We start from the raw sequence: 24214 nt of genomic DNA, 5'->3' as shown, positions 1-24214 counted from the left end.
CTTCGAATCAATGAGTAACGATCGATTTCTTTCTGATCAGCACCACGTAGCGGAAGAACATAGAAAGAACTATCGACTTTCGATAGTCGTATGAGAGTCGCGTCGATCATTTACTGTTAGATTGCTTTCTAAATACGTATGATAAGTAACCAAAAAAATTGTACCGTTCTTTTATTTCATAACAAAAAGGAAGATGTAAAACATAAAGACTAAAGTTATAATACAACTAATAAGAATAAAGGAATTAGAACGAAGAATATCAAAGTGTAGATATTTGTATATCACTTTCCTTGCATTTATGGTTCTCGTTTAGTTATAATGTAATATGTACGTAATATGTGTCTCATGTCTGTAAAATGTGAAATGAACATTACTGATGATTACTTAGATATGTTTACATTCAATTAGATAGAATCACAGTCGCGTTTTCATTGAAATTTCCATTCAAATCAATGCTGCATTTAGTTATGATATTTTAACCTCTCTGCGGTACTCGAACTTTTATGTTCCAATCTTATTTCTGTTTTAACAAGCAAAAAGATTTAATGTTAGAAGAAAAATTTTAGTACGAAACTGAAATGATTGTCGAAAAATTTTTTTAAATGATAAAATACGACTATATATTTCGAAAGTAACCCGAAATAAGTAACAAGACATTAAATATTTCATATAATTGTCATTCATTAAAAGTGCAAATATTAAAAAGGAGTCTTGGCCCAAAAATGGTATATCTACCGCTTTGCATATTATATGATTTTTGAATTCCTATGAATATTGAATATTCATGTACCGCATTACAGGTTAATAATAAACCTTCGATTCCACGAACGACAAAAACGCAAGAAAATAAAAACACGAAAATTAATTTTTGCGAGAAACAATAAAAACGTATGTAGCAGACCTATAATAATAGAAACGCAGCCGAAAGTTTATCATCGAACAGTTTGATTCGATCAATCATGAAACGACAGCGGGCAAATACCGAAATCGGTGGGTCCGGCGTAATTAGTATACGCGATAGAGACGTTGATGGCCGCGGAAGTTTTATTTTCCGTTTCCTCCTCGGACCCGTTTTCAATTTGAATACCGATTAATCTGACCGAATAATCTTACCGTATATTTCGCGCGGTATTCCTCCCGATATTCGTTTGAGGGCATTTTTTAAAACTAAAACGTTCCACTTTATCGTGGCGCGCAGCAATTAATAATAACACGCAATCGGGCGTATCTTTTATAACCTTTCGGAGTATAAATCGCGAAATTCTGGAATTATCAGGCAGCCGGAATGAAAGGCTATTTCCGTCGCGCGGAATCACGGGCAATATTTTACGTGGGATTGGGGTTGAACGCGGACACATCGACGTTTGATATTTTTATGCAGTGGCGCCACCGCGGAGAGATTTACGAGGCAGATATGCGATCACAAAATGTCCGACACTAAATCAAACATGTTGCATCGGAAAACATCAGAAATTATTATTGGGACTTTTATGGGATCGACGGGAGCGAAAGGAACGTACAATGTAACTCGACGCGCCGTTTCATTGAGAGTATCTTCCCGGGGATCTATCGCGGAATAAATCGTGATATATTAGGCCCTTCTGTTCTCTCGGTTTTATATCGGACGCAAGAAACTTATAGCTACTTATTCGACTGGCTTTTATAAGTCACTGTTGTGAATACCAATTGTACAAATTGCTTCTTTACTGCCGAAATTAACACTTGTGCCAGTCTTTTCAGACCCAGACCAGGAATAATTTTTCTTTCTTCATCTTTTACGAGTCTAAGATTTCTGGCATTTCTTAAATATGTGTGTATTTCGTAAATTGAATATATGTATATGTATATGCGAGTATTACGATAGAATAAAAGATGAAATCATGTTATATCACATTTAAGAGTTTATGTGTATTTATCAGTGCCAATATAAATTTTATTGTTGCGTTTTTCCTGACAGAAAGAACTCCTCCATAAATCCGCAAATATATCTTGTCAATAGTCGTTAATCATTCTCAATAAAAAATAAAACAAGATAAATTTTTTGGCTACTAACAATACTATAAATTTGTACTTAGCACGTGTATAATGCAAATGATTTATTGAAGGGCTGTCTTTCTACGTGTCATTAAAATTGGCATGAAATGGAAGATTTGTTAATGTATGAAATTAAACCTTGATACGAGAGATTACTATTGAAAAACATTTATGTATCTCTGAAAGCAGCTGAAATAGAGTGCGCTATGCTACAGCAAGGATCAATTCTAACTTTGTCGGTACATCAGTTTTAGAATAGATTTCATAGGATAACATACTTAGAAAATATGTATGTACATGTATCATTAACATCACCACCTGCAAAAGATTATATAGCATCCTATCCAATCTTTCTAGTGAATTATATAATTATTAGATTGCGGAGTTTTTATGCATTTATGGGAAATTTAAGTGCAAATACGCATAAAATGTATATAACATAGAAAAATATAGAAACTTATCAAAGTACAGCATTCATCACAAAATTAGTGGATGAAACAAATCTTCACCTATGTACAGGTTCCATTCTCTTCATTTTGCATAAACATCCGCAATCTAATAATTATACACATAAGTATCATGATCTATGACTACATATTATTAAAATTATAAATAATTGAAAAGGATGAAGAAATTTATACAAATGTGTCAGCTCAATGAAATAAAATCTGCTATATTAGAGCTGTTCTCATACTACTAATGAAGGAACACAAGTTTTCCTACCTTCCATCCCCTCTACTCCGACGGCCCTTTCATTCTTTATCCTTAGAAGAAATAAAGGCAGAGTCGTAATAGTAGGATGATTAATATCCGGCTGACAGTTTGTGAAACGGGCAGCCAATAAACGGGATAAAAATACCGGTGAAAAATAGCGTGCTCATTAGGGGTACAGTGACATCTGCGACTGCTGCGTCGAAAGTCTTCGAGGAGCATGGAAAAGGCTCTTGGACGAAGGGAACAAAGAAGACAGGTTTATTAAACTAATGGCGGATCATTTTAATATTCCAATGGGAGCACGTTGCATTCGCTGACTCGTGGAACTTAATAACTTCTTTCCCGACGATATTATTATCTCTTTTTCTAATCATCATTAAAGTTGATAATTTTCTGCAATTAAGAAAGATCGTCAAATCAGAATACTTAAAAAATTAAAAAATTGTACACATTTCTTTTTTTATAAATGTAGTTACAAATTAATTAATGATTTCAATTTTTGGGGCATGAAATACAATTATAATAATAGTACTGATTTTAAGGAAATTTTAACAGTATGTGAAATAGAATTTTGCAAAACGTATAATATTAAAAAAGTATTTCCTGTTATTTCTTCTAATTAAATGCTTCGATATTTTAATATACGTTTCAAATATTTTTTAAGTAATTTTTCAAGCAACATGCTTATTTATAAGCTTTTTACTTACTTAACTTTTATCCATGGTAATTTTTAATTTAAAAATAATAGACTTCGCAGGTGGCGCTCGTTAGTTCCATCAAATATACACAATGTACGGAACTTTCATCGGCTAATAATTTATTATTATATATATTAGTGAAACAAATATATCTATTATATAATAAAAATAATACATTCTTTATTGTACCGGGATTTTTCTTTTACGGAAAGAATGGGTGACGGTAAGTCGATTATGGTACTACTACATAGACATAACCTCTTAATCAATTAAATGAATTAAAATCACAATTTTTGTAATGTTTTATCAAAACTTTTAATTTCAATTTTCTAATTTCAATTTATTTGTCTTATAGAAGAAGTAATACGCCGGAGATTACTGATAGATGGAGATGGAATTGGAGATGATCGTCGAATAAACATGCTTTTAAAATCATTTATAAAATGGGCAAATAGTCCAGAAGTAGATAATACTTTGCATGAAAGAATGTTATCCCAGCTAGCTCAATGCGAATTTGCACAACGAAAATCCAGACTAGTTTCAAATATGAGTCAGGAAGAATTAAAAAGCTATGAACAGTTATCAAAAGAAATTGAAATACAAATAGAGGAGGCTAAGAGGGACATAGAAAAAACAAAAGCGGAATTACAAGATGCAAAACGTGTTAGGAAAAATAGAATAGAATATGACGTACTAGCAAAAGTTATAAATGAGCAGCCAGATAGAGTAGAAACCAATTTAAAACTTGCTACATTATGTGAAGAGTTGAGCAAGTTAAAGGTAAGAACCATTGCACCATAATAATTAAGAAAGAGTTTATTTTATTACTATAAACTTAAAATGATTTTCCTGATGTTTAGGAAAAGTCTAAACAATTAGAACACAAATTGGAAATGAGACGTAAACAATTTCATGTCCTAATATCTTCCATACATTCTTTACAAGGAATGTTAGATGAATGCGATGAGGAAATAATGGATGTAAGTTTAGAAAATTATGAAGATACAGATACTTCTACAGCTATAAAGACTGAAACATCTTGAAATGAAATTATTTTGTAAATATTTACAATTTTATAAATGCTTTAATATATAGCACTGCCTTTGTATCTTATATAAAAATTCTCCTTTTCTTTCCAAATATATTGTATAGGTTCGCAAATGTAAAGAAATAAAAACACATTTAATATTCTCAAACTTTACAAAGTGAAATAATATGTGTGTATATAAAGATATATTATCCAATTCTTAGTTTTAACTTGCTAGTTTTTGGAACATGTCTAATAGTTAAAGACAACCTAGTTCCCCGTTTTAATATTTCTCCTTCCGAAAATTTGTCTCCACATATACTCAAGTTTTTTATCACAGACTTTGAAACAACATCTGTGTCTCTTTCTGCAATTGAATGCAAGTAATTGTGATATAAGTCTCCTTGGAGAATGAATAGACTCCTACGTTCTAACAGAAAACTGAACTCTAAATTAGGTTGATGTTGCTGAAACAAAATTTTGCATGTAATTTATACACATATATACAACTATTTTTATAATTATCATCACAACCTCTGTACTGTCAAGCCTTTTGTAGAAATCTAGAAGTGTATGAGAGCCACAACTTATGGTTGTTACAATAGGATGAAAGAGTGGACCATCTGAATGTGCCTAATAAATACAAATTATAATATGCTTTATATCTTGTTATGTATGGATATATATCTTGTTTAATTTGTAACTATACCATTATTCCTTGACCAGATAGATATTCATTAAGTAAAACATGATTAGGTAGTTTACTTTTTTCAAATATATCACATGATGATACTTTATTAACGTATTTTTGGAGCCACTGAAAACTTATTGTTAATATAATAAAATATATGTGTATCAGTTTATTTTAATATTATATAATAAATTCTTTCCATCATAAGGACACTAGTTATTATTATAAATTATTATAAATACTTACACTTGGTATTTCTTCAGCTATCATGCCTCTTGGATGAGGAATACCACCCCAATTTTGTAATCTACGATGAGTTAATTGTGTCCACTTTGGTAATGGAGTATTATTCACATATTTTGTTATTTCATCTTCTTCCTCTTGTGTAATAAAATTTGGAATATAAATAGCTAAGTCTGGTACCTATAAAAATGTCAGAAGACAAGATTATTTCAAGTAAAATAAAACATAACCTTTAGTAAATAAACTTCATATCAAAACAAACCTCTGGAATCACATTTTCACGAAAAATATGTTTGTGTTCTTCCATTTTTTGATGATTGAAGTAAGGTACTTAAAAAAATGTTCGGAAAATATTCAGATATTGACTTATTACTTATAAAAAGGCAAATATTTTTGAACGCTAGTTTTGTACATGTCCAAACGCAATGTATACATTTGTAAATAAAGTCATATATAGATTTATTAAAAAAATTAAATTTCTCTTTTATAATGAAATTCATATATTTTTTAAATTTCTTTTAATTTATAACTTTTTATGCATTATCGATATTATACATCATTAATCGAAAAGCTTTTGTTCTTAAATTTTTAAAACTTCATACGTATGAAAGAACCAACCCTTTTTCTTATAAATCCATAAGCTTTTAATAATTAAGTTGTTTCTTTTCTAATCAATATTATATTCAATTCCATAATAAATTAAGAGTTAATTATTTTTCCTTCATAGAAATACAATATTTCGTGTCTTCATGATATTAAAAGATATTATCTTACTTAACATGTAGATGCAAACGCTAGAAATTGCTTAGAAATGCATTTGCGTAAAATCAATCTTATGGAAGGGAATATCCTTCATACAACTGTATGTAAAACACAACTCCTTAAATATATAGCGACGTAAAACGATCTTTCCACCCCCATTATGTTAAACTTGTCAATTTAAATAAATAAAGAAGAAAGATGGATAAGAATCGGGCAATAAATAAAATGGATAACAAGGAATTAAAACTTGTTCATCAGGTATATATATCCTTCAAGTTCTACTGCGTCTTCAAAATTGTATCAACTATTATTAATATTAGTAAAATATTTATTATTTAATGAATATAAACACACAAATTTTATAGTTCCTTATAGACCATGATTTTGAAAATACTGCCGATGCATTGATGGTAGAAGCAACAATAAAAGGTTTTAAACATCTTAAGAATGATTTGCAGACCGAAGGCGATATGTACGAAAATTGTTACGAACAATTAATGTTCAGCTATAAAACAGGAGATTGGAAAACGTTCTTCAACGTATAATAAAAAATATTGATCAAATATATTATATTATATTACATACATGTAATAAGAAATATAATTTGTTGAAACTTTTTATTTCTAGTTATGGAATTTGATAGTACCTGAAGATGCTAAACAGTCAAAAGCTTGTAAAATTTTAATGTTACATATATATGTGTATTTTGCAATGTTACCTAAACACATGTTAATGTTACATTGGTATAAAAAAAAAGGTATTTATAACACTCTATATTTGTAAAGAGTAAATGTAGATTTTATATTCTTAAAAAATTAAAAATCTTATTTTTTAAATCATTCAGATAAAATACAAGCAGCTGTAAGTGATCTTGTGACATCATCTAATCAACAAGATTCTGAATGTGAAGAAGTAATTTTAATCTGTTTTAACCCTCTAATTTTTATTTGTAAATTCATGTCATATTTATTCTGCTACATTTATTACATTTATCTTTTTGTAAGAACATCAAATATGAAATTGTTTTTTTTTTTTTTAATTGCAATATAAATTTTGCACAAAATTTTTAAATGAATAACATAAGTAGCTGTACACACAAAGATTAAGTGTGTTTGTAGCGACTGATTTAAAATTAATAATACACAGAATTTTATGACTGAAATAGAGAAGAACATGAATGATAGTATGGAACGGTTACGTACATTTCTAAATACAACAGGTAAAGAATTAGAAAATGATGCAGAGTTAAGACCTTATTTTGCGTTTCCTTTTATGGAAGATCCATATGCAGAACCATTTCTTTCTAATATATTTGAAAAAAGTTGGACAGATAAATTGACAAACCACTTACAGCTCTTTCTCAAAAATTACAAACAACAAGTAAGTAAGGTACAAGTTGCTACAAAGATATAATTTAAATAATATATGTCGTGAAAATATGTGCAATTTTAAGAGTTTTAGCAATACAAAATATAATGATGAAAATTCAGACAAATTTTCTTCAAGTTATACATCCTTATCAGAAGACTCCAAAAAAGATGTGATTGCAAAGAAGGCAATTAAAAACAATAATGTACCAATCATACCAAATGATAGAAATATTCCAATGTTTTTGGAAGATGATGAATCTGAAGAGCAACCTATTTTTTATGATAGTATAAAGTATAGTCAAAAATCAAAGTGAGAAATGTTTAATGTTCTTCTGATATAATGACAATCTAAAAATCATCTTCTTTTATCATTTTTTCTTTTTGTAGAAGTATACAGACTGTATCAATGAATTCTTCAGAGGAAGAGATATATTCATCACACTTTACTAAAAGGAATAAAAAATTGATGCAGTGTACACAAGAGTTAGCAGTAGCAAAATCTCATTTATGCAGTGTTCATTCCAATTATGAAAAACTAAAAATCAGATTTCATAAACTGCATGCTGATTATCATAAACTAATGAGCATTGCAAGAGTATTAACAAGTGCCTTAGAGGATTCTGTAAAAGGACAAGTAATTGATTTCCAGGCTATGTTAGAAACTTGTATAAGAATCTTTCCAGATTTGTTTAATCAAAATATAAAAGATAGTACACATGTAAGCACTGAAAATTTGATGTGTATATTCACTTTTGTATATTATTATATTATATTTTATTTGTTTATAGTGTTCATCAGAATTGTTATTAGCAAAATCTCGTTCTGATATGAAAACCATTGAATATTCAAACTCAAACAATATATTTATTCCTCCAAAACTATTGAATTTCAAAAAAATCAAATTACATTTAATTAATGGAAGCATTAAAACAAAACTATTTCTTTTGCAAGCATTACGAAGGGTAAGACAAATTTTAATATCTATTTAACATAAATAGATAAACATTTTTTTTTAGAAAATAACATTTAGTCAACCTGGAGAAAGAGATGAGACGGTGCATGAATATATAAGTAAAGACTTGTTGGGACTTCACAGTCAAATTGCTAGTTATAGAGGCAAATCTATCTTGCCATATCTATTAACTCCACAAAACATTATCATACCACATCCTTTACAACAATCAGTCACGAGATTATTGAATGCATTGGCATCATTTAGATGTGGAAGAGACTATTTATCATTTGATTCTACTGTTGTTGATACGGTATTGAGACAATAACAAAACTGTAAATATCAAAACTTTAGAAAAGATTATAGAATTAATAAGATAAGTATTTTAGGTATTCAGGTGCATGAATAGTATTTCTGATAATAATATAGATACATTGACTTGCAATATGATGATTGCAATGTTACAAAAATTATCTTTACGTAAACAACAAAGGATTTATATGATAGAAAATGGATTAATGGAATGGTTGATCCATCATCTACATGATCAGTATCGTGTTATGGATTCTTATCGCTTGGAATATGCTACGGCTCTTTTAATGAATTTATCATTACATCAAACAGCTCAAAGAAGAGTGTCAACAATGGCGCCTTTACTTATGTCAACATTAATTGATTTACTCTTAATGGATCATGAATCGGTATAATATATGTGTCGTGTTTCATATTTTCTAAAATTACGAATTATGATACTCATTATGTATATACATATATACATGTATTTATGAAGTATATTTAAACCAGGCATTACCATATATCAATGGAGCCTTAAATAATTTCTTGACGAATCACGTATTCAACGAGGAAGCAAAACGAATTAAATTCTCATCTATAATAGAACAATACAGTAAATATAAAACTGGCGAGATAAGGTAAAATATTTTTTTATGAGTTATAAGTTAGATTATATCAAATAAAATATTTAAATAAGATGGGAAAAACAGGAAACACTTGGATCATATTCTAAAGATACATAGAGGTGAAATTACTATTAAAACGGAAGACGAGGAAATGGCAGATAATGATAATGTGGGTAATGATTTATAAAACGTCTTATACTTTGCTGAAAAAAAGAAAAACTTTCAGGAGGAATTTGATGTATTGGAAAGTCAATTGGACGAAAATGATCCGGTAAAGAATAATTACGGAGAATTGTGTGGAGAATCGTTATTAGAGTCATGTTATACAATTTTACCGAAGGCAATTCAAGAAAAGAAAACAATATCCGACGAATTATCATTTCCGCAATTTAAAACAGAAGCAATAGATTCTGCTATGCAGAATAATCAAATTAAAAATTTATCTTCTGAACACGAATCAATACAACATGAAGAAATTTTACCAAGGTATTGTTAAAGCATGTCGACCTTAATTTCATTAATATGTAAAACTAATAAAATTAAATAAATAGATAATTTTACTGATAAAGTAAAAATATATACTTCTATGAAAATTATAAACTTCTTTTATACATTTCAAGAAAATTGGTAAATAGCAAGCCTAACGTGAAAACTAAAACTAATATTGTAATACTACAAAATTCTATTAAAAAGACAATCTCGTATCCAAAACCACAGCCACGTGTAGTCGAATTAAAATCTTCTTCGACAAAGGTATTTAACGAGAAATTAACTATCAAATTAAAATTTTAAATTTATATTTATAACGTTTTTAAGGATCGGCAAATTTTTAAAGTGCAAGTGGCGAATGAAAGATGGAACTCGAAGAATGATAAGACTTTCGTAAAAGAAATTCATAATGAAAGTGCTATGTATCTTTATGAAAATCATACTTCGAAGTTTGTTAATTTTTTTAGGATAAAGATATAATATAACGAGATGTTTAATTGAACTTTTTTACAGGGAAAGCAGCAAAACGACATTAGCATCCTCGATGCTCTTAGGAATCGGAAGTGAAGCCGAATCAACAGGTAAGAATTTTATTTAAAATAATCTTTCGATCGATTTCACTTTATTGAAAAAAATTAGGAAAAGAATATTTAATGCGTAACAACCGTTTATAAATTTCTAAACGTCCACTGATTTTACCACGTTTGACAAGGTTTACTGTAAGCACTATTTAGTGAAAGCTTTATAACTTTCTCTTAAACATGTACTTGATCATGATTTCGAAAAAATTGGAGCGACCATATGAAAGTAATAAAATCTAAGATGAATCATATCATCGAACGTATTCTATAAAATAATGTGAATCTAAAACTTATAATTTTATTATCGCTTTTATATTTTTTCAGTAATGGAGAAACTCAGCAGTATAGCGTCATTGTGAGTCGAAATTCTAATGTGATACAAACGCACTGTATAATTTCAAACTTAATTATGCACCATTGTAAATTTTTATATTAAAATTTTAACTTTTTTATACGCCACAAATTATTGAATAAATTTCATATTTTATTTACCGTTATGAAGCTTTTTCTTTAGAAAATATCGATTATCATACGAAATTGGAACTTTCTTTATAGGAATACTGAAGATAGCAATAGGATTGTCAACGATAAGGTTTCATGGACGCAAGAGACAAAATCCGATACAGAGGAAGCATTTTTAGCTAGGCCAAAGCTTCCACGAACTCCGCCATAATTAAAACCAGATCTCAAGAATATAATAAAAAGGGATGAATATTATACTCCCATCATTTATACAGTAATTTTATTTTAAACAACAAACATAAACAGTATTTAATTAAAATTAAATATTTCATATAATAAATATGTACAAAACAAAACATAACATAACATAACATACTTCCCTCACGCTTGTCTAACGTATCAATAATAACCGGGATATGGACTAACATGCCCTGGTATATAGCTGTTGCTCCGATATCTTCTCAGTGGTGGACTATCTGCATAACTGTTACCACTGGAACTACCATGTAAGCTAGACATCGATGAATAACCAATGGGTGAACTGCTATGATATGAATTCATGAAGCTGGGTTTACTCTTATAACTTCCAATAATCTTATTAAGGTACGAAGGTCCGCCAAGATAAGATTGGCTAACATAACTGCTCGGTCTACCTTCTTTAATCGCAGCCAGTTTTCCACTGCCTTTACCATAACTACTGAGCAAGTAATCAACGTCTTGCTCCTTCGAAAGGTAGTTCAAACCTGCACTGGAGGTATAATCACCCAAATGCTTATTATACTTGCCGAATTTTCCTGATCCATAAGCACCAGCATTTCCTCGAACGTTGCCGAAAGGACTGCTTTGGCCAGAGTTGGCCAAAAACATAGAAGAAGTATAATCACGACCCATATTTCCGTGATTTCCTCGCACGTAGCGAGTATCAGGATTCATGGAGTAGATGTCGGTCATGAACTTGTTACTTCCTCCAAAAGTATTTTCTTTATGCTTTCCGTACGAATAATCGGTACTAGGGCTGTTGAAGAGATTAGAAACTTGTCTGTTGAAAGCTGGGTCAGCACTGTCTATGAATCCTGTATTTTGAGATGTGTGACTCCTAAAAGAATCTCCAGAATAATCTCCTCTGAAAGAAGAAGCCTCTGAAGTCTCTGGATAGCTTCCTGTGTTAGTAGCACCGGATATGTTATCGGAAAATCTCATATAAGAAGGATTCTTGTGCTTGTTAGCGGAAAATTGATTGAAATCCGATCCAGCTTGATCGCTGCCTTGCGTGTAAGCCTCGAAAGCCGAATCAGCATTGTTGTTATTATTATAACTATCAAAACTGGATTGTGCAGCGTTGTTAGGGAAATAAGAGCTCGACGCAAGATTATCGTGAGTGGCAGCAGTAGTATAAGTAGTAGAGAAACCAGTATTATGGGAACTGGGTGAAAATCCGTTATAAGAGCTGCTCCTTAAACTTTCATCGAGGTTTCCTTGGCTCCTGCTGTTGGTCAACGAGTGTCCAGTATTTCCTCCACCGTAAAAGTCCATGTTTTCTCTATGACCTTCTTTCCCAGGTATGTAGGCACCGTTGATAATATTGCTGTTATACTCGAATCCATTGTTCTCCCCGTTGATAGAATAGCCTGTGACAAATTTGTAAAATAAAATGAAAAAATTACTTAAAAAATTTTATATTAAAAAGAATTTTAGCAAAATTGTAATAACAGTTAAAAAAGAAGAACAATATTACTTTGGATATTTTAATTACCATATTTAAAATATTAATATTTAAATAATTCAAATATAATTGGAATATTATTTGTTACTAATAGTCTGCTAATATAAAAAATGTATTACAGTCACATGAAAATTTGTTCAAAAGAATGCCGTATTTTAAAAGGCATAAGGAATACGTACTGTTAACGGATGCTGGTGGTTCCGCGTGGGTCAGCAGGATGCAACCGAGGACTACTGCACTCTAAAAGTGGAACAATTTCACCATAAATTAATACTCATCCTCCAACGGGTAACAATCTTCTACTTGAAGCATAAACACTAACAAACATCTTTACCAATAAATAGTTAGATATACAATTACAAAGTTAATGCAAAAAGTTAATCAACCATTTCACCTGCTATAAAAATTCAAATTTTGAACAGAACTCAGAGGAGTAATATTACGATTTCGATTATGGCATTAAAAATTGTATTGAATTACATTCAAAATGAAATTTCACGATTTCACAGATATTATTTTACAACTTATTCAGTACTCACGAGCGAAATGAAATTCGCCATGACAAAAGAAGAGAAGAAGTCCAAAAAGGTTTCAAGTACGTTAACTGGTGACTGAATCTCTTAGGACAAATTGAAACTACACACATACTGACACGCGAATCGATTCCTTACCGTTTTATACTCCTAGGAATCCCTCCTCGTTCACAAAAAGGTAAAAGCGATCTTGATGTGCACATACTGATAGGACATTGGTTGGTATCCGACCATACAGAGCAGGGAGAAAGAGTCAACCTGATTTAACTCTTCACTTTTACGGGGAAAGCAATGGGTCAGCCCGCGCGCAACTAACTATTCAGTGAACTATGAGGAGCATGACCTACCTAACGTAATTAGACTTTTTAATACATATAGAAAAGTCTCCCTTTCCCCAAACATCAGCTTGGTTACTCAAAATATAGTAATGGCTCGGGCTCTTTTTACAAGGTATATCATTGGGATGGGTCTTAGTAATTATAGATAATATGTGAATTTTATTATAATTATTGATATTAATCATCTTCAAAATACGGTAAGATAGAATAACTTCATATTTCATATCTGTTTTTAATCAAGTTTTTGCTTTTAATTCCTCTGCTTCAATTTCTTTAAACCAAAGTTCTTTCAGAAGTGAATTTTATTACAATTATTGATATTAATCATTTTTAATATATTATAATAATATGCAATTTTCCTAGAAATGTAAAAACAAGATATTCATCTTAATATCTCTTCCATAGAGTGTAAAAAGGTAAAAATTTACTAAAAAAACGTATAAATACCTTCTCTATGTATAAGTGATCACATAAAGAGTAGAGTTTAAAGAATTTAATCAGAGATACTATTAATAGATTGTTTAGTTTGAATGTAACTGTAGTTTTCGTGTCTTCTCAACGATCAGCTTAATCGATAGGCTTCGACGCAGCCAGTGGATTGCGAGCTTTCGTAAAAATGTAGCCCCGATTTCTATGCATTATCATTGCCAAGGTTAACAGATATTTGTTACGGTAGATGGATAACTTTCTTACAGTGAGAAACGAAACCACGTTACGTCTTCTTTTGAATTACAAATACCATAATTTCCACTACAATGTTACTCATTACAGGTCCAATTACCACGTAAAATGTGTACTATTTATCCTGTAATTCTTTTTTCGGAATTTTGAATTCGGCGCTCTCATATTAACTATTCAATTCATTGTCCTATTATTAATTATGATTTAATTAAATTTGCATATTTGAATTAATATTTAATTATGGATTATAATTCAAATATAATATTATAATTATTTTTTTTTCATAAACATACCGAGATATAAATAAAATAGTGCTTAGTAAATAGATTGCGGATATTTATTTTATAAATGTCCAAAGTATAATGATTTCTATAACATTTGATAAATGAAACAATTTTCTACCGAAGCTTTGATATTACAATTATATTCTCAAATTAATGAATTTGTATAAAAATCCGTACTCTATTAATAAATAAGAATATGATTTCGACGTTGTTCGCGGCTAGAAGGTTAACGAACATAGATGAAGTTGAATAACGATTACATAAAGTTATTGGTAAGTAGTCGAGTTGTTCACACGCAATGTTTATAGGAGCAAGATGGAAGAGGATCTACTGAAAAATGGACGTGCCTGTATTTCAAAACATAGTCATAGATAATGATACTCAGGAATACCTATCTTTCTCCAGGCATCAAATTCGTAAACATCAGAAAGAACGCTTTGCTCGGTTTACATCCGCATAAAACGCACGAGTATCTTGAATACCAATCGCCTTTCGTACGAAAGAAAGTTTCATGAAGTTCCCTTCAAAGATCATAGTAAGTCCAATTCGATAATATCAATCTGTGATCGTATTTTCTTTAAACAACATTATTATAATACAACAGTTAACCTCAATATTAATATTTGATAACAAAAAGTGCGTAAATTAATATTTAGATGCCTTAAGGAAAAAATTAATGTAATTGTACGTATTTTTTTAATCAAGTGTATGCAAGTAAAATGGTTCAGGTGTTAAAATTGCAGATAAATGGAAAACAAGTCACGTTAAGGAAAGGAAACGGCATAGATCATTTTGATCCCACTCTAATAGGCAATAGGAGATTGATCCTCTCACTACATCAATTATTATGCAAACATGCTTCGACAGACGCGCTTTCTACCATGCGTGAATAATTTACATCAATTAGCAAACATTATACAGTAGCAGTTGATAGTAAAATGTTGAAAACAATTGGAAACGATAAAAGCTACATTTAATTCCGCTACGCCTTTCCAATTTTCATGGTCCAACTTCACTCCTATTTCAATGAACAAAAAGATTTTTAATACTTTTAAAGAAAACTTCTGCATGAAATTGGGCTCTTCCATAATTTCCTTAATCTTCAATCTGAAAAATTTATTAATGGGGCTCCATGATATACATAAAAATAAAACTGGACTTTGAAATATAATTTTTTAATTTAAATTTCCCGCGGGTTAAGCAGGAAATTGTTTAGCAATAGCAAAACATAGCCCAGTCAAAAATAACCCAAAGTATGTAGCAGAATTCAAATTGATAAGATAAAAAAGGGATACATTTCGATTTTTGTATTTTGTTATGTAACTTGATATGTGCGATCTTTTTGTAGACCTTGCGTGCAATATCCGTTTTCGGATGCTTTGGAAATGTATTCCAACGTTTCACCAATATTTATAACTGCGTTCATTAAGATCTGATGACGCACTAACATAATATAAAGAGAAATGTGCTTTTTTTTAATAAACTATACATCGCAGTATAGTATTTAATCATCTGAGTAAGAACCTTCCTTGAGATTAAAGTAGCTATTCTTTTTTAAGGTAAGGAATTCAAAGTACTTTTCTTATTAATATTTCATCGCACATCATTAAAATCTTTTATTCTATCGTTTCAGAGTTGTTTTAATATCGAATATCAAAAAAGGAAAATTTCTGATAAAAATTGAAGATCGTGACACAAAGTTATGAGACAGCATATGTAGATCGCAATGGGACGATCGCATGCTGCGTTCTGACATGAAAACCGGAATGACACTGCTACATCCTTGTCATTATCTTTTGCAATGCTTTCTACTTTCTGCACACGCGTTTACAAGTGTATTCATTTGAAACGTACATTGACCATGTGCGTCGGTCAGCTGAATTCCAACATATTAACGACAATGACCTAGGATACTTTATCCCTGTTCATAAATCACAAATAATCAAACAGGTTGATCTACTCGCTACAAACAATTACAGTTGATATATTTCATTTCTTCACTTTTTTTTTATAGGAAATCTATATTTAAAATGACAGAAATAGATTTCAAAAACGATATTCTTTGATGCAATAGCATCCTCTGTTTTAGTAAATGACTTTTCTTTATCGAAATTAAATTATAATTGTAACACGTAAGCGACCTGTTGACACAGTTTTCTATTCGTCGCGAAAAAGGCATCTCCAGATCAGAGTATAAATTGTCCATTTCTAAGAGGCCATCAAATGACCGTGAAACGGTAAAAGTCGTACACGCGTAACAACGCGAGACATTAGTACAATATGAAGAAAGTAAAATGAAAATGGAAAGTGGACGGTAAACTAATTCCAAGCGGACGCTTCTTTGATGTCGTTGCATATATGTAGAACATTCTGCCTTTTATAAGCCGCACGAAACACGTGTGTCGTATTGCATATTTATTATATGTATATTCCCGGGCAGTAAGTCTGAACTAAACATCGAGCAAAATCGAACCATCTTCGTAGAAAACACAAATTTTATCTTTTTATCAAAAAACGCTCCATGAATTTAAAATGCAAAAAATAGAAAATTCCATAATTTAGATCATCATATTTTTAGTTATATTTAGCAATAAAAATAAATCAAATTTCATAAATAATTTAGTTATGTAATATTTTTCTTCAATTAGAAAATAGAAAGATTTTCTCGTTAATTGTGAAGATAAGATTAAAGTAGAAAGAATATAAATAAGTTATGATAAGGTATGAACATGTGCGCTACACTTTCGAACTCAGAAATATTTGTGGTGCGAAAGTTGCAAAGATATGTAGTAATACCGGTTGCGGCTCAGCTTCACGCATCTTCACATGCTTGGCATATCCTGAATACGATGACAAGATTCTGTGCAAGGACCTATTCTAGTTACTTTATCATAATATTATAACCCTAGACTTTGTTGTTAGAAAATTATTCATTTTATAAGTCACAAATCATAATATAAATTTAACATAGAGAAGTAAATTAAAAGCTGCACGAGATAATATTCGTAATTTCAAAATTTAATAAGAAAATTATTACCTCGTAATATTCGTAATGTTCGTAATATTACAAGGTAATAATTTATTAAATTTTGTTAATTTTTCCAACTGAAAAATATATTATTATATCGAATACAATATAATCAATAAGAGTAAATAAATTGGTGTAATGAACTACTAAATAAAATACTAAAGTAATACTAAACTAATCATGATGAAAATTTTGTTCTCTCTTTTTCCCGCTATCAAAATTGAATCTATGCCAATAAAAATTGTTCTATATGCCGCGCATGCGCTCAGTATCCTGGGAAAGTGCCAATTAAAGAGAAGTTCGATCCTATGCAACGCATCTATACTTAGTATCTTACTTATGTAGATAACTTTGATTGCAATGTGACAAATTGCACTCTTTGCGATGAGATTATACAGAAAACATAACCATCACCATCAATTGGGAGAATCCAAATTCGACCGTATATTTCTACCTTGCTATCGTTAACTGTAATTGCTTTGTCAATTGCATTATCAGCCGATAATAAAAAGTTGTTTTAAAGTCGAACCAACAACCATGACTTTTAGTGAGTACACGTATTAGCAAGATCAGAAATGTCAGCACGTAAATTTGGTATAACATACTTTTTTATTACAAAATATTTAAGCACAATAGGTTAAATAATATATATAATGATTTTTATTGATATTGAAACATCACAATTTTTTGGGAAATTATTGCTTCATATATTCGTTTACAGTAGTTATAGAACTATTTGCTTTTTTGTATACTATAACATTTATTTTATAAACTGATAAATTAAATAATAGCGATCTACAAAATCGCACAAATAATTGAACAATGTGTAACAATGTTACAATTCTAAATTTTATCATTAATTATTTTATTGTCTACTATGTAAAAAACTATGCATTAAATAAACCAATTTTATGTTTCTACTAACTGGAATATAAATGTTTTAGTATACAAAAAACAATCAGTTCAATAATACTATCATAAATAAATATATAGAGCAACAATTCTTCAAACATTGTTATATCTACATATTAATATGAGTCATTGTATAAATTGTATAAAAAGATTGTGCTTCTTTTGATACTACAAAGTGATGTAATAATATTTTAAATAACATAGTCCAAATATATTAAAAAATTAATATTTTTCCAGTTAGGATTATTACACCTGATAGCATAGAATATCGTTATTTTCCCATCACAAAATCTCGCCTCAGGCTGAGTATGCAAGCTGCTCACGATGCAAGAATTTCCTTACGTACACATTTGGGTGGAGACTCAAATGTGTATGAGGTATGTCTATATCTTGCTAAAAATAAATATTATATTTACCAAACACTTGCACATAACATAAATGTAAATATATTTTATATTGATAGATTATTATTGGAGGATGGAGAAACACAATGTCAGCCATAAAAAGGAATAACCAAGAACAAGATGTGGCAGAAGCAGAAACAAGAAACATATTAAATGCTCAATATATGTTCAATATTTGGATTCAGTAAGAAACTAAAACTACTCTTATATAAAAATATCACTTTAATCAAACCCGAAAGGAAACAACAATTTAATTCTTAGATGGTGTTGTGATGGAACTTTAAAGATTGGTCGACAAAATGGTGATGTTTTTCTAGCATACAAAGACAGAAATCCGTTTGTTATAAATTATATAGGGGTTAGCACAGCGTGGGGTGCAACTGGTGAATTTTTGATAGAAGGTATCTCTTACAAATTAATCAAATAACATTTCAAATTAATAAACATGTTATTAAACATTACTATTATTGAACATTATTAGACATTTCTATATATCCATTTTAGAATCACCATGTACATCTCTAGTTGTTAGGCAACAATTGGTAGACACTTGCTACTGTTGGGTAGATTGTAACGAGTCAGATGGTCTTCCACAAAATGCTGTAATGGCCTCAGAAGATGGTTTGTATATAGGCCGCGTTCATCACAGAGATTCGATCACACCTGGTGGTATCAGAAATAATGTATGTACAATCCCATGGGGTGGAGCCTCTCACGATAAAAAAGATTTTCAAATATTATGCGGCAAAGATGTGAATTGGGTAAAATCATGGGAAGGAAGTGTTCCTTTGTACGCTCTTCCTGCCGGTGAAACCGAAGACGGCCACGCTCTTTTTATAGGCAGAGTGTTACACGAAGGTGTATATCACATAGGAAAAATACAGCCGAATCATCAAATATGTTATATAGGCGTACACGGCCATGAAGAACGTTACATAGATTATGAAACTTTAGTCGTTTGTGATTATTACGCTGTGGAATATGTTGGTAGATAAAATTCTTTTTGTGGAAAATATTTATTTTTCATACGAGATACAAATTATTTTTTTATGTCATAAATATTTATATGATTGTAACCCTAATTTAATAGAGATAATATATAAATTTAAAAGAGAATTATAAATAGTATTATGACGATATTAAAGAATGATGAAACATTTATTCAAAAATCTAATGGAATATAGTTTCATATTCATTAATTTATTGTAAGCTTTCATTGAATGATTCCATTAAAATTTTATACGCAATATAACATTGAAAGGAAACAAGAGATAAATTTATTTAATATGTGTACATTTAACTCCCACACTTTGATGGTTGAGTCATCTTAAACCCAGATACTTTTCAAATAATGCAGAAGCAAATTAATTGATCTTCATGATTTTGAAAATTATAGATCAATTTTTTATGAGCATATACTAAATGCCATAAGGAGGACTGGGAAAGAAATTACAAAAATAGTGTAACAAAATTAGAAAAAAGATCCCAAAAGCGTTCTGTATGTATATACATTGAAAATGATAATAAATATTATCATAATTGTAATAAGTGTAAATACTATGTAGTAGATGTGCTGACACAAGTACACAATAAACATTAATTATTTATAATTTTGAAATTTATTCCATTTTTTATTATTGAGGACCAAAAATTACATTAATTTGGGTCCATTGGTATGATTAATACTATTATCTTATCAACTAAATAAGTATGTAATATATTATTGTAACGAACAAAAAATAATGTTTAGAATCATCATCACCATTTATTTATTCTTTTCTTATTTATGTTTATAATTTATTATTATTAAAAAATTAATATATAAATGTAGCATCATGAAGATAATTATTGTTTCTTGAGCTCATAAATGTATTGTATAGAATCCATATAATCTTCCTTCTTAAGTGTTTAAGTGTTTAGTGCTCTCTAGATTTTGGATCATTAATACCATTATGATGCATGTATATATTTATATTAACAATAACTTGAATTGGAAATAAAGTGGTATTTTGGATTATTCTTAAAGCATTCATAAAAGGACTTCCTCCATAGTATAATATATTTCTTAAACCTCGGCTACTGTATGAATAAGTGATACCACAGGCATTTTTTGAAATACTTTTGAAATACTACATAATTGTCACAATTATGGTGAGATACTCGATATCCCCGGAAATTACCGGATTTAAATTACAGTATGTGCAAATTCCTAGATATGTTTCTAGATATTGGAATTTTTATGAAATTTATTATTAGACTGCCGATTTTTATGCATTTATAGAAAATTAAAATAGAAAAATGCAGGGAATATACAAAAATATATGAAATACTCCAAATACAGTATTCTTTATAATATTAGTGCGTAAAACAAATTTTTGTCTAGGTCTTATTTCTTTAATTATGTTTGTAAAAATATAGATTTGTGTAAATATCCGCAGTCTAATAATTGTTATTTACATTTCATGTTCATAAGAAGATTTATGAATTCGAACATTCCAATACTTTCGTAAACCACCATAATTGGGAACATTTTTTTTGCTACCGCCCTGTATAATTCACTTCGCCATCTATTCTTATTATTTCTAATCCTTTGGTCTCAAAATTTACGTCGAGTATTCGTTCTATGTATTCCTTAAATCATAGCATTACTTTCTGTATTGCTTATCGGATAAATAACATACATGAAAGTACTTTACTGTTTATTGTCTATAATTTGTTGTACAATATATTGTTATAATTAACATATAATATATTATTCTGCGGTAAATAACAGTTGGCAGTGTAAAGTAGATTAAAGATGTTTAATCAAAGCGGGGGGCTACAAACTGGCACGTCGACTACTTCTAATCCAATGCAGGATTATGAGGTTGTCTCCCCACCTGATGATTCTGTCTCCAGTCTTGCATTTAGTCCTGCTTGTATTCCACAAAATTTCCTCGTTGCTGGCTCTTGGGATTGCAACGTTCGCTGTTGGGAAGTCGAGCAATCTGGTAAAACTGTTCCTAAATCAATGCAATCCATGGCTGCTCCAGTTCTTGATGTTTGTTGGAGTGATGTAAGTTTATTAAATTTTTTATATTAAATTTAGCTTTTTTAAGTTCATGATATCTTTAAAGATTAATGTTTTCTAATGATTAATGGTTATTCAATTCAAAGTTCATTCCCTTTGAAACAGGATGGAACGAAAGTATTCATGGCAGGTTGCGACAAAACAGCAAAATGTTGGGATTTAGCTTCCAATCAGAGTATTCAAGTAGCACAACACGATGCACCTATTAAAACTTGTCATTGGATTAAAGCAACCACATATTCATGCCTCATGACTGGTTCTTGGGATAAAACCTTAAGAGTATGTTTATATTTCTATTATTAAGAATTTATTATTATATATGGTCTATATATATTGATAATGGAATACTTTACAGTTTTGGGATCTGCGAAGTCCTAAGCCAGCAATGACTATAAATTTAATTGAAAGATGTTACTGTGCTGATGTTGTAAATATATTCAATATTTATTCTTTATTATATTTGCAATGATAATTCTTTGGAAATTATAACTAATATTTAATAATTGTTATAGGACTATCCAATGGCAGCAGTAGGAACTGCTGGACGTGGATTAATAGTTTATCAATTGGAAGGCAGTCCTCGAGAGTATAAGACGGTAGAACTAAACTTAAAATATCAGTATCGATGTATCGCGATTTTTAGAGATAAAAAGAAAGTTCCAACTGGTTTTGCAATTGGCAGTACAGAGGGTCGTGTAGCCATACACCATCTGAATCTAGGTTCAAAAGAAAACTTCACTTTCAAATGTCATAGAACAAATGGAACCCCTAATGGATACCAAGATATTTATGCAGTCAGTATGAATTCGGTCCATTTATTTCTTGAATTTTTTAATATTCATTTTAATAACTAAATATGAATTTTTTAACGCTTAGGTAAATGATATCGCATTTCATCCGGTTCATGGTACTATTGCAACCGTCGGAGGTGACGGTACGTTTGGATTTTGGGATAAAGATGCTAGAACTAAACTGAAGTCTTCTGAACCTATGGAGCAACCAATTACTCGATGTTGTTTCAATCACAATGGACAAATATTTGCATATGCGGTGTCATACGATTGGTCAAAAGTAGTTATTAATCTTTCTATACAATTAAACTTTACATAATCAAATGAATATCTTCTTATTTTATACTTAAAATGAAAATACTTATTCTATTTCAGGGTCATGAATACTATAATCCAGCAAAGAAGAACTCTATATTCCTTAGACCCTGCTTTGAAGAACTAAAACCTAAAGCGTCGCCATAAGAGGAACACTATACAATCAGGCTAAAAGGTTTCTAAATTCTGTGATGTTTTAAGATAATAGATTTTATAATTACAGAGTATACTGTTTACATTAATAAATTATAGCTTTCCTATCTTCTTTTTAGTTATACAAGTTTTTCAATGATATTTCATTATAATACATTGTAAATAGTTTCGATATACAATACAATTATAGTTTACATTTTTCATCATATATATATTTGACTATTTTTCACACAAGCTCATTGTACAAAGATGTATATACATACGAGAAGAGTCTTGTTCTTTTTTCACGAGTATAGAAATGTAAAAAAATAATTCCGATAAAAACTCTTATAATATCTTGAAACTGACACGAAAAATTAAGCTATTCTTTTTTGTTTAGTTAGTGTTTCTTGAAATAAAAATGATCAATGCATTTTAATTCTTTAAATGAATTAGCATTATCAATTTTAAAAACATTTGTTGAAATTAAAAATTGGACAAAACGATTGTTGGCTTTTAAATATGTTTTTCCTATTGAATTGCTGACACATGTTAATAGCAAAAAGTAAATTTATACTTCTATTGTTTGTATATCATTTTCTACTTTAAAAAGGAAAAAAGGTGATTAAATAAGAAATATCTTAAAAGAGAAAACATCTCACTCATATGGATTTCCCATACTATTTCATTTTCGATCAACGTGACTCTTATGGTAACCTTTATACTTTATATATGTATAATTACGTGATTTAACGTTTATTAAAATGCTATGCTATCAAAGGTGTCTTCTTGTGTAATTTAAAAAAAAAGAGACAATTGTTTTTATAAGAAATACAATATTTAGTTTATTTTGCGAATTCCTAAGCAATAACTCCCTAACAATATCGCGAAAAAGAGTCCGATGGATCTATGTATTTCTTCAACGTATATTGTCCTATTCGATGTGTTTACAAAAATTAACATCTGCTCGATTGCGAGAGTCCCGTTACACGTTTCTCCCGAGAAGAAACGTTTGGAAATTGAAACTGATTAAAGGAAGTTCAAGGATATTAAAAGTTTG

General features: G+C 29.8%; 6 protein-coding genes across 9 annotated transcripts; 4 read left to right on the top strand and 2 right to left on the bottom strand.

Annotated features, from left to right (window-relative positions):
* The first annotated feature begins 3499 nt into the window (after positions 1–3499).
* thoc7 (THO complex subunit 7) lies at positions 3500–4538 on the top strand. Its single transcript, XM_069128724.1, has 3 exons — positions 3500–3669; positions 3802–4226; positions 4307–4538. Exons 1-3 carry the CDS (start codon positions 3660–3662, stop codon positions 4487–4489), a joined length of 618 nt encoding a protein of 205 aa, XP_068984825.1. The 5' UTR covers positions 3500–3659; the 3' UTR covers positions 4490–4538.
* Positions 4248–5849, bottom strand: LOC138187691 (alpha-ketoglutarate-dependent dioxygenase alkB homolog 6). 2 transcript variants are annotated; one of them, XM_069128722.1, is made up of 5 exons: positions 5670–5849; positions 5411–5587; positions 5183–5290; positions 5008–5106; positions 4248–4940 (listed from the first exon to the last, which is right to left on the bottom strand). In XM_069128722.1, the coding sequence occupies exons 1-5, from the start codon at positions 5712–5714 to the stop codon at positions 4683–4685; spliced, it is 687 nt and encodes a 228-aa protein (XP_068984823.1). In that variant the 5' UTR covers positions 5715–5849; the 3' UTR covers positions 4248–4682. The 2 variants fall into 2 exon arrangements, with proteins under 2 accessions (XP_068984823.1, XP_068984824.1); XM_069128723.1 differs by lacking the exon at positions 5183–5290.
* Positions 5850–6018: 169 nt separating this feature from the next.
* LOC138187686 (lisH domain-containing protein ARMC9) lies at positions 6019–16784 on the top strand. Of its 3 annotated transcripts, XM_069128707.1 has the most exons (23): positions 6019–6427; positions 6535–6708; positions 6797–6926; positions 7014–7081; positions 7316–7549; positions 7623–7849; positions 7927–8257; positions 8328–8501; positions 8556–8804; positions 8881–9192; positions 9296–9423; positions 9496–9580; positions 9638–9897; positions 10032–10164; positions 10228–10349; positions 10414–10481; positions 10806–10836; positions 11037–12502; positions 12788–12954; positions 13176–13377; positions 14811–15037; positions 15851–16018; positions 16136–16784. In XM_069128707.1, the coding sequence occupies exons 1-18, from the start codon at positions 6368–6370 to the stop codon at positions 11152–11154; spliced, it is 2904 nt and encodes a 967-aa protein (XP_068984808.1). In that variant the 5' UTR covers positions 6019–6367; the 3' UTR covers positions 11155–12502; positions 12788–12954; positions 13176–13377; positions 14811–15037; positions 15851–16018; positions 16136–16784. The 3 variants fall into 3 exon arrangements, with proteins under 3 accessions (XP_068984808.1, XP_068984809.1, XP_068984810.1); XM_069128708.1 differs by lacking the exons at positions 10032–10164; positions 10228–10349; XM_069128709.1 differs by lacking the exons at positions 6019–6427; positions 6535–6708; positions 7014–7081 and having other exon boundaries at positions 6798–6926.
* LOC138187765 (uncharacterized) lies at positions 11285–12994 on the bottom strand. The gene is made up of 3 exons (XM_069128897.1): positions 12989–12994; positions 12846–12906; positions 11285–12571 (listed from the first exon to the last, which is right to left on the bottom strand). The coding sequence occupies exons 1-3, from the start codon at positions 12992–12994 to the stop codon at positions 11343–11345; spliced, it is 1296 nt and encodes a 431-aa protein (XP_068984998.1). The 3' UTR covers positions 11285–11342.
* A 1283-nt stretch (positions 16785–18067) lies between the features above and the next one.
* On the top strand, positions 18068–19841 carry LOC138187763 (uncharacterized). Its single transcript, XM_069128896.1, has 5 exons — positions 18068–18077; positions 18680–18819; positions 18906–19030; positions 19108–19247; positions 19351–19841. Exons 1-5 carry the CDS (start codon positions 18068–18070, stop codon positions 19839–19841), a joined length of 906 nt encoding a protein of 301 aa, XP_068984997.1.
* A 1667-nt stretch (positions 19842–21508) lies between these two features.
* Positions 21509–23934, top strand: LOC138187683 (protein Rae1-like). Its single transcript, XM_069128704.1, has 6 exons — positions 21509–21901; positions 22022–22195; positions 22272–22343; positions 22429–22710; positions 22793–22987; positions 23083–23934. The coding sequence occupies exons 1-6, from the start codon at positions 21644–21646 to the stop codon at positions 23167–23169; spliced, it is 1068 nt and encodes a 355-aa protein (XP_068984805.1). The 5' UTR covers positions 21509–21643; the 3' UTR covers positions 23170–23934.
* The last annotated feature ends 280 nt before the right edge of the window (positions 23935–24214 follow it).

The sequence above is a fragment of the Bombus flavifrons genome, chromosome 15, assembly GCF_040668555.2.
Source record: "Bombus flavifrons isolate JBK064 chromosome 15, iyBomFlav1_principal, whole genome shotgun sequence".
In the NCBI taxonomy this organism is placed as follows: Eukaryota; Metazoa; Arthropoda; class Insecta; order Hymenoptera; family Apidae; genus Bombus; species Bombus flavifrons.
This window is presented reverse-complemented; position numbering and strand designations above follow the sequence as displayed.

What these genes read in the sequence shown, in the direction of transcription:
- LOC138187686 (XM_069128707.1), top strand. Translation starts at nt 6,368, where the DNA reads ATGGATAAGAATCGGGCAATAAATAAAATGGATAACAAGGAATTAAAA. An exon ending in AAGTATAGTCAAAAATCAAA is followed by an intron (nt 7,850 to 7,926) that starts GTGAGAAATGTT and finishes TTCTTTTTGTAG; the next exon opens with AAGTATACAGACTGTATCAA. An exon ending in ATTCTACTGTTGTTGATACG is followed by an intron (nt 8,805 to 8,880) that starts GTATTGAGACAA and finishes TAAGTATTTTAG; the next exon opens with GTATTCAGGTGCATGAATAG.
- thoc7 (XM_069128724.1), top strand. An exon ending in AAGAGTTGAGCAAGTTAAAG is followed by an intron (nt 4,227 to 4,306) that starts GTAAGAACCATT and finishes CCTGATGTTTAG; the next exon opens with GAAAAGTCTAAACAATTAGA.
- LOC138187765 (XM_069128897.1), bottom strand. An exon ending in ACCACCAGCATCCGTTAACA is followed by an intron (nt 12,572 to 12,845) that starts GTACGTATTCCT and finishes AATTTGTCACAG; the next exon opens with GCTATTCTATCAACGGGGAG.
- LOC138187763 (XM_069128896.1), top strand. An exon ending in GAGACTCAAATGTGTATGAG is followed by an intron (nt 18,820 to 18,905) that starts GTATGTCTATAT and finishes TTATATTGATAG; the next exon opens with ATTATTATTGGAGGATGGAG. An exon ending in ATGTTCAATATTTGGATTCA is followed by an intron (nt 19,031 to 19,107) that starts GTAAGAAACTAA and finishes TTTAATTCTTAG; the next exon opens with ATGGTGTTGTGATGGAACTT.
- LOC138187691 (XM_069128722.1), bottom strand. Translation starts at nt 5,714, where the DNA reads ATGGAAGAACACAAACATATTTTTCGTGAAAATGTGATTCCAGAG. An exon ending in GTGAAAATGTGATTCCAGAG is followed by an intron (nt 5,588 to 5,669) that starts GTTTGTTTTGAT and finishes ACATTTTTATAG; the next exon opens with GTACCAGACTTAGCTATTTA. An exon ending in TAGCTGAAGAAATACCAAGT is followed by an intron (nt 5,291 to 5,410) that starts GTAAGTATTTAT and finishes ATAAGTTTTCAG; the next exon opens with TGGCTCCAAAAATACGTTAA.
- LOC138187683 (XM_069128704.1), top strand. Translation starts at nt 21,644, where the DNA reads ATGTTTAATCAAAGCGGGGGGCTACAAACTGGCACGTCGACTACTTCT. An exon ending in GATGTTACTGTGCTGATGTT is followed by an intron (nt 22,344 to 22,428) that starts GTAAATATATTC and finishes TAATTGTTATAG; the next exon opens with GACTATCCAATGGCAGCAGT. An exon ending in GATACCAAGATATTTATGCA is followed by an intron (nt 22,711 to 22,792) that starts GTCAGTATGAAT and finishes TTTAACGCTTAG; the next exon opens with GTAAATGATATCGCATTTCA.